The 11,478-nt window shown below is 34.3% G+C and overlaps 1 protein-coding gene across 1 annotated transcript; it reads right to left on the reverse strand.

Annotated features, from left to right (window-relative positions):
* Positions 1-42: 42 nt before the first annotated feature.
* Positions 43-10,802, reverse strand: Usp15-31 (Ubiquitin specific protease 15/31). Its single transcript, XM_090104622.1, has 14 exons — positions 10,348-10,802; positions 10,085-10,276; positions 9,666-9,800; positions 8,719-8,853; positions 8,545-8,648; positions 8,236-8,356; positions 7,680-7,827; positions 7,135-7,281; positions 6,416-6,600; positions 6,001-6,107; positions 4,655-4,786; positions 3,007-3,102; positions 1,886-2,895; positions 43-1,501 (listed from the first exon to the last, which is right to left on the reverse strand). Exons 1-14 carry the CDS (start codon positions 10,681-10,683, stop codon positions 1,464-1,466), a joined length of 2,886 nt encoding a protein of 961 aa, XP_089960748.1. The 5' UTR covers positions 10,684-10,802; the 3' UTR covers positions 43-1,463.
* Positions 10,803-11,478: the final 676 nt, after the last annotated feature.

Here is an 11,478-nt window from a genome sequence, read left to right on the forward strand (position 1 = left end):
CTTTAACAAAATAAATAGGGGAATGATGAAAAAATAAAAACATTATTAAGGTGCACATAACACTTATATTTTAACATAACGTGATATAGATAAAAATAAACATTTTAAATTAAAACAACGAACGTAATACACAATAATAAAACGGAGATGGAACGACCATAATATATTAAGTTAAATATCTCTGCAATAACTACACTATCTTGTATAAATCGTTTATTATCGAAATCATTTTCCATACCATACGAGTAACATGATCATTATAAACTTTTTGTTATAAATAATTTGAATACATTTGCAATTGGTCGTTTTAACCCCTTTAACACAAACACTGAGAGCCATTTCTACAAAAAAAAAAACAATCTTTAAATATGTTTCTAATAAATAGGAATTTTGCTGAACACTACTAATTAAAAACGCGAAAATTCAATCATAAAGAAATATAATCGAAACTTGTTAATTTGTTTATATTTTAGAACCGTTTAACTGCACTAATTAGAGTAATATGGTTAAAGAAATAATGTTAATTACCATTCATGTGCAGGTCATGTGGAACATTGCCGTAACGCTCAATGCACACTCGCATTACAACATACATTATTTATATTACCCTTATCTCGATTGTCTTTTAAAAATGAAGTCAATTTTAAATATTTTTTGTTATACTTATAAACATCACATCTTACCCCCTTACCTAGTGCGAATTTGGATATTTACACAGTCGACGATTCAACCCAGAATATCATTAGGTACAAGACCAATTACTTGTAAAACTGTATAAAGGCCACAGTATATACATTTTAAATCAAATCTGCAACGTCAGCATATATACACAATCGAAGTATTTGCAAGTACATTGAGACATCTCTATAAATAAACCTCGATCTAATTAAAAAAGTTACTTGTATATCATATATACATATTATGACTGTAAGATCTTAAAATTGTGTCGAGGTGTTATATATTTAAAATCACAACTTCCCTAGAGCGAAGGCACAATTATTATATTGTAATGACAACATTTATTCTTACGCTGTTTATCTATATTTGATTTCACAAAATACATTTAGCCTTATCGACTACATATGAAAAACTAACATATGCAAGCAACAAACAATAATGAATATTACGTTCTCATTAGGCTTTCATTTAAATTGAAGTAAAATCTCTTAAAAATATTACTAGCACACTCATAAGTTTCGTTATGTAACTAATCAGAAAAAGTACTACATGAAGAATATATTTAGGAAGCTCGTTTCGTGTAAACGTAAAGTTATAACATACGTTTCGAAATATATTTAAGTAGCAACCCTATTCCACCGTGGGAACACAACATTGAGTTTATATCTATTTCATACAATAACGTAGCTCTGTCAACTATGCGGAATCCTCAGATCTAAGGTCAGTTGTACAATAAATAAAGCATAAGTATTCGTGTGGCACTCGCTGATCCCATTCAGCTGTTCTCACGTTGATATTCGAGTTTTCCAAACAGACGGTTTTTCTGAAAATATATAAAAATTATAGTAATGTTAAAAACAAATTTATGTTTTATTTTAGACTTTTGAGATTTGAGATTTTAGTTCGAAAGGACATTAAAGATAATCTACTAAAACCCGTTTTATAAAAATTATGGCAGACAGTTTATGATCTTCAATTGAATTTATGTACATGTATTTATGCTGTATCAAAATTGCACAAAAAAAAACTAATTTTTTTTCACCAAATGATGCCGTCAATATTGTTTCTATTTCTTTAAAACAAGTTCTTACAAGCAAGTTGAAAATTTGCCGTTTTTCATGTTATTGTTATTTTTTTTTATTATTATTATCATTAACTATTAAATAGGTACATACTATAATTTCATGATGATAACTAAAGAACTCACCTGTCCTGTGAGATTCTCCGTTTATATGATGTCGAGGTACAATATATTTAGACTCTTGGAACATAGACAGCATGACGTCTTCCGTGGTGGGATGGTATTCCACTTCATTGATACTTGCAACGAGGGGCGAACTCTCGAAGCTTCTATTCGAATCTCTGGTGGAAGGTGAAATGCTGGATCGTATCGGATAGTCCACAGATCTCGGTCGTCTTGTATCAACGGGCGTCATTTTAGGATTAACGTGCACGTCCTTGTGTATATACGGCTCTATGGGCCCGCTTTCGTTTTCGTAGTCGCTCAGTTCGTCGTTCGTTGCGTGTCCGTTCACTTCGACAATCAGCGGCCGCTGTAGTGTTGGTGACTGGATTATGGAGGTGCTCTTCACGATTTGCTTCACGGGCGAGTTGGAGGTAGATATTGTGTCTATGGTGGTTATGCTCTTCGATGGCGAGGGATTAGGCACGCTGATATCCGACTCGGATCCCTTATCGAGACTTGGAGCCTCTAATTTTGTATCGTCTACTTCTTCTTTGATCTCGCTAATTTCGTTCAATTCTCCCGCCGGCTTCACATACTTCGGCATGCGTAAAGCCCAGTGTTCATTGTCGTCCGTGGAGCAAGAGTGCACGACGTTCGGTTTCTTGCGCTTGTAGAAGAGCATGTACGCGGAGTTGTTGACGAGTTCGCCGTGTGCGTTCTCATCGCTGACTGGCGTGACTCTAGAATCGTCGAACTTGTACCAATGGTTGTCGTATGGGTTTTTGCAAGCTGCCGTGTAGTGACCGGTTTCTAGATCGTCGCCGTGGTGGTAGCATATCGCGTAAAGGTCGTAGATATTCTCTTGTGGGCTTGTTATCGTCTTAGAATGCCTTCGTCTCGGCGATCTCGAGTTTCCCGGTGATTCTACGCTAGTTGTGTTTCTGCGCACCAAGTGAGGAGTCATGTCGAAATCGTTTAGAGGAAATTCAACCATTGTTGTTAGTTTTGTACTCGTACGGCCTTTAGCTTGTCTGTAAATAATACATTTATATTGTAATTAATCTAAGTTAAAATACAACAGCACCAAGATTTCAATAGAATCCTTGGAAAGTAAATGGTAACGTCGAAAATATTGTACTTACTGCCGAAATCTTTTTAGATGTATTACTAGGATATCTGGAAGTGACCACAAGCCTAGCGTTTTCACAACTGGCATGTATCTTTGGCATTGTGGGCATCTGAAACAGAAACAACGTTTACTTTTATTTTAAGGCATTGCTTTAAAAGCACAAAAAGCGCCGTAAATTTTTATTTTCATACCTAAGTTGGAAATTGAGAGATCATAATGACAAATAATTGCTTAGACTGTGATATTAGGGAGTAAAAAAGGGTTATTATACGCTGTTGAGCTTGTAAGCTGTGTGGTCTGGTTTTAAAATGCATTATTAATTAACTGGTCTAGCTTTAGTTGGAATAAACGTTGAGAAAATATGAAACATAAATTTCCAATAAAGTGGCGGTAAATGTCGTGTGCATTTTGTTCACTTTAGTAACAGTATTATAAGCGAAGGCTGGTCCTACGTAACTCGTATTATTACCATGATTAGTTCTGATTCATATCTACAAAAAGTGTAGTTGTGGTGGAGTAATTTCGAGTAAACGGATTTTGTTTTGAAATTCAACATACCACAACTTTACGTGACGTTACTAGTAAAGACTTATGTACATGAGAGACTGATAATGGTAATGCAGTGTACTATACTACTCAGAAACAACTTGAAGGATTTTTAGGAAATTTTATATGAATATTCGATACGTTCTGAGAATCAGCTGTAATTTATTTTTCATATTATACAAAAGTAAATTTTGGCATACGGCTACGCATCACGCAGCATAATAGGTGAATATAATATGATCTAACGTATGAGTATATCCATTTGTAAAGAAAACACGCACAGAGTGACATACAGAAAATGAATTCACGCGCCTGTACGCACACCCACGCGTGAGTACATGGGAGATATAAGGTACGGCATATACAGTATGGAAATTTTCGATAGGCCCTGGAGGGAAAGTACTTGAAATACTGGAGATAGCAAATGCTGAAAGGAAATATTCCTTTATTTTTAAAAAGAAAAATAACTGCATTCATAGATTTTCGAAAATTCACTTGCTTCGACCGGAAATCGAACTAAATAAAAATTTAAAAAAATAAAATTTGTTGTTTCATTCTTCAAATCGACACAAATAATGTTAAAGATAATTAATTGTTAATTTCACGTAAAAATATTTTCTCATTAACAAAAATATCATGGATTCGAACATTTTTTATGCCTAAAGCACACCCCGGACACTCCATACAAAATTATTATCGTTTTGATAGTTACACTGTAGAGACTCCAAATGTGTGTGTTAACGCTTTATGGTTGGCACATGTGACTAGCGTAAAAAAAATTCACGTTTTTCTGATGAAATACATCCGTAAACAGCACAATATCTAACCAATTTTCTACAAAAAACGATATTCACAAATAATAAAATTACTTTAAGTCAATTTGATTAATTTTGTCAATCTTCGTTGCGTATTGTCCTTGTAGAAAAATGCGGACCATCTAAATAGTGTGATCGTGCGGGGTGAGGTAAGTGTTTAATTTTGGCGGGAGGCGGAGTGTCCGTTCTGTAGCGTTTAGTTGTATGTATTCTGTGCCTAAAGTTGACTTTTGTTAGAGAGTAAACCTTCTGTACGTAGCACTATTATATATTCTGTGCCCCCCCTCCGCGCCCACTCACCGCCAGGCGTCCTCCTGCGCGAGGTGCTCGGCGCGCGTGTAGTGCGCGAGGCAGGCGTGCAGCGTGAGCGGCGCCGCCGCGCCCGCCGCCGACACGTGCACCTCGCACGCCTCGCCCCACTCGCGTATTATACTGCAGCAATACATTCATTTTGACGTGACAACGTCTTATAATTCGATAGCGCCGGCTGCACGCACGAAAAAACATGACTCATGCGGCGTTACCTCGCTCTGAGGCGTTCCATGTAAGGCTTGAAGTGCAAGCGAGAGCGCGGAACGAGCGACAAAGAAGCACAATCGGACGTTGTCACGTTCAACTATCGTCAGTAAACCGACTTTACAGACAACCAATTTTTGAAGTGAAAACTTCTTTAGCAGCGTTGAGCACTTTTTGTGTAATGGGTATAAAATCTTAAACTCGCGTCAGGACACGTGACCTGATCGAAAGAGCGTAAGACGGATGGATATCAAATATGCTCAACGTTAATAATCAAGTTTTCACTTCTGCCGGCACTCCCGGAGTGCAACCCGTCTTTTTTTTTATATTTATACTAGCTGTGCCGCGGAATTTCGCTCGCGGGAAAAAGTATCTCTATAGCTCATGTGCTATTAATATTCAGTAAATTCCTGTAAAACTTCATCCAAATCCGTCCTGCCAGCATAGCATGCGAGCCACAACAAAATTTCTAGTCTGTGATACTTTATAATTTTACAGAATACTTGTAAATTTTTTTTCTGAATCAGAGAAAAAAAAGAATTTTGGTTTAAAAGCTAATGACGAATAAATATTTAATGTATTTATTGGAAATTTGAAATTAGTTTACTTACGTTATATTTTGTCATATTTTCATTATAATTTTGACAGTGTAATTCTTCTTCAGTAAATGATTGAATAAACTAAAGCGATTTGGCAACGTCGCTTCGTCACGTAGACAGCAGACGAACTCTACGACGAGAAATGTATCGACCGTGACGTTGTCGTTAACAATGTCGAAATAAATATTGATTTTAGAAACTCTTTGTCTCTCTCGCGCGAGATAATAAGTCTTGGCGCGCATGCTAGGCCGGCAGAAGTTATTTCGTGATAATAATAAACACACATACATTTGTCCTCACAATCTTTGACATTTATAATATAGAATACCTCTACGCAGTAGGATTAGCTACCGAGTAATAGGTGAATCTGTACTTGCTGAACCGCGGTTTGACCCGCGGTTCTTCTCGTGACTTTTTTATAATATTAACACTATTCAATTGAACACTTGGTTTGCTAGTAATTTTAAAAACACAATTTTTTTTAATAAAATTTTCATATAACATATTGGTGCAGAACTTTATACAACTCACCTATCTCGATGAACGGGATCCCAGAGCAGTTCAAGTCTGAGATGTGGGTACTTGTCGTGCGCGCACAACGCCTGCTCTACGTCCAGCGCGAACAATGGATGTGGCAACTGAGACAACATTTAATAAATTTAACAAAGTGGATCATATCTATCACAATTATAATTCAGGCGAATTTTTTGCAGGTATAAACTCAGGCATGATGTTTAGGAACAACTTACGCCAACTAATTATCAAAAAAAAACTAATAAATTAGCCATGTAATACGTTATACATTGCGTATGCTCAGTACATACAGTACAGTCACAAACAAAAAAGGATATGGAAAAATTCAAAGATCACAAAATTTATGTGCAGAATCCTGCTCCAATATTTTTTATTCTAATTTCTTAATGAAAAAAAATAAGTAAACGCCTACCTCAGGCAACAAATAAGCTGGATCTCTAGGCCGATGTGCCTCAGCGATCCTCGCCTTGAATATATCCGAACCCTGTGCTGTCTCTAACACTCTCTCAGCCACCACTTGGCACATCTCCTTGAGCATCAGCTTCTGTAGGTCCTGGTATGAGATCTCGCGGGGCACTTGCATCGCGTATGGCGAACCTTTTCAAATATTATTAAAAATCAGAGGATGGTAGAGCAATATGATAATAGGATAATTATTAGGAATATTACGAGGATGATTCTTATGGAGAGAAAACGTCAACATGTACCATGGGCGAAGACAGGGCGAACCGCTAGTTATCTATATATATAAAACTCAAAGGTGACTGATATAGTGATCTATCAACGCACAGGCCAAACCACTGGACGTATCGGGCTGAAATTTGGTATGCAGGTAGATGTTAGGACATAGGCATCCACTAAGAAAGGATTTCCCGAAAAGCGAAGGTGGCGAAAGCTAGTGAATAATATTTTACTTTAATAGAAATAAGTTTGTTACCTAGATAGATTAATTATTAGTCAAAAATTGGGACTTACAAAATTAAGCAAGATAAAAAAAATTATGAACTATTTTGACTCGAAAACAGTTTAATTATTTCAGTTCAATTGTATTTAATTGTATTTTTGTACAGTTCAATACAATTGTATTTTTTAAATAAATAATTAAAATAATTTTATAAAATATTATCTTACCAAATCGCTCGCCTTCCAACAAATTGACCCATAGAATTAGAAGGTACGGTGTAGTCGGAGTCTGCAGTAACGGTGGGGCCTCCATACAGTATAATGCGCCAAAATCAATTCCCGCCACTTCCCATCCACTGCGAGCGTTGCACCAACCTGTGAATGTGAATCAAGTGTATACATATCTGATATAAATTCCAATATTTCTTATTGTCATGCTGCCTGCCTGCCAAAAACAAATAAAAAAATGTATTATTGCCAGTTTCATTTTTTCGGGAAGAGCATTTAAATGATACAAAAATAATATTCCAATGAAGTTGAATAGTAACAAAGACTTACAAATAGCTATTTTTTAAACCATAAATTTTTATGAAACTTAAGAGCGAATTCACTGAAAATAAGAGTGAGAAAGTTGTGTTGCGAGAAAGCTTTTTTTAAACATGTTGTGATAAATTCATGCATACTTTTCTTTTAAATTTATTACGTTACTAAAATGTTAACTTTAACAAATTTATTATAAAATACACAATGTAATTGATCTTGAATGAAAATACCAGTTTCATTAATTTCAGCGAGTATTATGTGATCCTTATCAATGCCAGTATCAGAATGCAGCGAGTTCCTCAAATCGTCCATTGTTGCACTCGTCGGCAGCTCCACACCGATACGCACTTGCCGTGGTTGTTGGTTCACGTACACAACCTGTGAAGATAATTTCAATGAAAATTTCAACTTAAGATATATAAAAATTGGTGTATTTTTTAGTTTTTACACGAAAATAAAGACTTTGCAACGGAATAGCCATTCTTTGTATTATTTATTTTATCCCTACATTTCGGTCACTGCAAACATGTTACATAAGTATCTTGATGAGTAACAAATTGTTTAATGGCAATGGACCCCATTTATTATATAATATTATATTATTTCTAATAAATAGTATTATTTTCTGAAAATACAACTTAAATTCGCTTCATTTCACATTCATTAATTATAATTAAATTTAAATTTTCTAAGCAGGTAATAAAAATGAATATCGTACCCATCCAACAAACCATATCATAAAATGTCATGATATACATATATTTATAATTTCAATAAAAAACGTACATTAACAGGCAGAGGTGAGGGTTGCACTGTTACTGGTCGTGTAGGTAGTTGTACGCTGACACAATGAAACGGATCAAATGTGCATGAGGTCCGTTCACATTTTGCACATGTCAATGCTGACCTAAAAACGAAATTGTATGTTGGTAACCAATTATGAAAGGTGCTTACTTATTCCATTTATAAGAGAAATTAGTTTTCGAAATTCATATTTCTAGAGAAACCAAAAAACCATCAAAGCTGAAAACAGTTTAATAAGAATTCTATTCAGTTCAATTTGCATGTATTGTATGTATAAAATCGACACAATACCTGTATTGAGCTTGAAAAACTGCCTGTACAAAGGAACTATTTCGTCGCGCATGATTGGCTAACGTTTCAGCTGCAACAACCTCATCAGACTTTCCAACAGTATTCTAAAATAATAAATTTTTATGTAAAAATCGTAACATATTCTTCACAACATCTTTTAAACATTGTTCTTACTTTTATAGTTTTATATTTTTTCTTGGTAGCTGTATTTAAATCTTCGTGAACTTTATCTAGTAACCAAAATAGAAATTCTTGGGCATCATGTTGACTATTTCCTCTATACTGAGTGCCATGTCTCTCAACAGCTGCCTGTAAGAATAAACATAATGAATATTTAACAAGATATATTAAAAAGGTAACAGTCTAATCTAATTTTTTAAACCATGCATTTTATATTTAGTGTTCTTTATACTTTGGCAACCTTCTGTTTCTTTTTAAGCATATTGTCTTTATAATGTTGTTTGGTTTTATTAATATACAAGCACAGTTAAACTATCATTTAATTATTAATTAGGTAAGCAATTACAAATATTTGACAATTACTTTTAATTTATTATTATTTTGGGTATTTACTATTTTATGTAATTAGTGGTATTTAATAACAAGTTTGTTATCAGTTCATATCAATCTTACATAAACAATAACAATTCACATCTCAATGTAATGTAGGTAATATTCAAAAAAGACTATGCATCTGTATGAAGGAAAAAGAAGCCTATGCTAAAATATATTCTCAAAGTTTCAACATTACTATGTCTTATCTCAATTTAACATTGACCATATTATTCCACAGTATAATTATTATAATATAATGAATACTAATGCAAATCAGCGAAACGGACACCAAATATTATAATAAGGCTAGGAAACGAAAATTATAATTGATATAAATATTTATCAATTTCATCTATAGTGAAATTAACTTTCTGCCTTCGGCTATGCTCGTTTTATCTTAAAACCTATTAAATTTTACACTAAAACCTTCCTGGAGAAACACGCTATGTATTAATAAAATGCATAGTTCTGTTGCATAGTTTTAAAGATTCAATAATACATAAGGACAGACAGACAGCAACTTTGTTCTATGCTATGCAGTGATGAAGTTTTGTGTTATATTATACCTTGAAAGCGATACTCATATCTGGTACATAGCGACATGACCACAATGCTTTAAGCAATGTTGCTAATTGCTCAGTCACTTCTCCTCTGGTCCCATATTTTCTTGAATTGATTTTATTTCTTTTTTGCAAATCAACCTGTACATGCGACAATATCATGAAAAATACTTTATTTATTAAATGATAGTATAAAAATGTAAGGAATTAAAAAAAAGATTTATAAGGAAGGAAGATGAAAAAAATACATTCTATATAATATAGAATGTAAATAATTAGCAAAACAATAGCTAAGAATGAGGAAATTTTTGTTGGTCATTAATGATGCAATATACGACTAATAAAGAAATAAGCTGAAGTGAACCTATCAGAACCAATTTTATTAACTGCTTCTGGTACAAAAATAAAGTCTTAGACAAACTCACTTTGTAAAGATCAAGAACAAAATACTCCGCTATGACATCAGTGTGGGAAAGGCATTGCAAAACTGCATTCATATAGCATGTATTGCCATGATTTTTAATACCAGTAGCTGCTGGGGTGGTACCTGGCGGCCACGGCGGTTCACCACTGCATGGAACTCTATCGGTATTCACGACAGCTTGCCCAGATTTAACCTGCATCAATAATAACAATCAGTCTTATGAAATACCTCACAAAATAAACAAAAAAATATCACATGACTTACTACAGTCGTGTTTACAGTACTCATATGCTGGGCGATTTTATTTAAAAATATCTTCCATGATGGCCTTCTAAACAACTTCCTTTCTAGTCCACCCTCATCTTTTGGCGTCGTTGCAACCACAGGAATTGCACTTGATGGCTTATTGTCACTATCATTGCTTTTATTTTTACTGGAACTAGGTTTTGTTGTACCAAATGGATTGCGAGGTAGAGTAAAAGTACGTTTTAATCGGGATCCTTCCACCTGTTTTGATGTCATATTCGTTTCCGTGACTTCATTTATCAATTCACTCTCGGAACATGATTTTAAAACTGATGACAAATTACTTATAGACATAGTAAATATGAGTTTAAAAACTATAACATTGATTTAGAAAAGTGATTTGAAAAAGAAATAAGAAATTAATTAGAAAACATTGATATGTTTCTATGTTCGACTCTTCTGACATAAGGACCATTGCCAAATGCCAATTGTCTAATTACTACTATTGTCTATGGTTAATCTGATACTTGGCTTTTAGAAATGGCATACGTAGCACTGAAACGTGACTGAAACGGGAAACCGCAGAACTGAAACCAACTGAAACTGAATGGAATGCAATTTTCATAGAACAGCAGAATTTAAACGTTATTATAGCAAATGATTTGAACCGTTTTCAACGAAACTGACAACTAACTACGCAGTAACGCCATGGTCTAAGATCCGAACATAAGGCGAAATTCAACGGCGTGATAATAGAATGAGACCAATGATGAGACCAATTTTATAATTAATTTAGTCTATTAAAAAATGTATTCAAAATGGGTTGACTGGGAAAATCCTGGACAGGACATTTTTAATGAATTTAAAAAAAAAAACATTTTTTTTAATTAATTGCAGTATCAAGATAATAAAAAAAAATATAATAGACTTAAAGTATGGGCGTATTCAGAAAGAAAGCTTGAAACTTATAAGCGCTTATCGGCGCTTGTCATGTTCATATATTTTCCTGTCAGTGCTGTCAACTCGCGCAGGAAAATATATGAACATGACAAGCGCCGATAAGCGCTTATAAGTTTCAAGCTTTCTCTCTGAATACTCCCTATGAAACCTACAGAATGTGCAGTCATAGTTTTCTAATATTTACCGGGA

Source organism: Colias eurytheme, chromosome 8 (genome assembly GCF_061535395.1).
Source record: "Colias eurytheme isolate Ceu_HAF_F1 chromosome 8, ilColEury1 Martin Lab GWU primary, whole genome shotgun sequence".
Classification (NCBI taxonomy): Eukaryota; Metazoa; Arthropoda; class Insecta; order Lepidoptera; family Pieridae; genus Colias; species Colias eurytheme.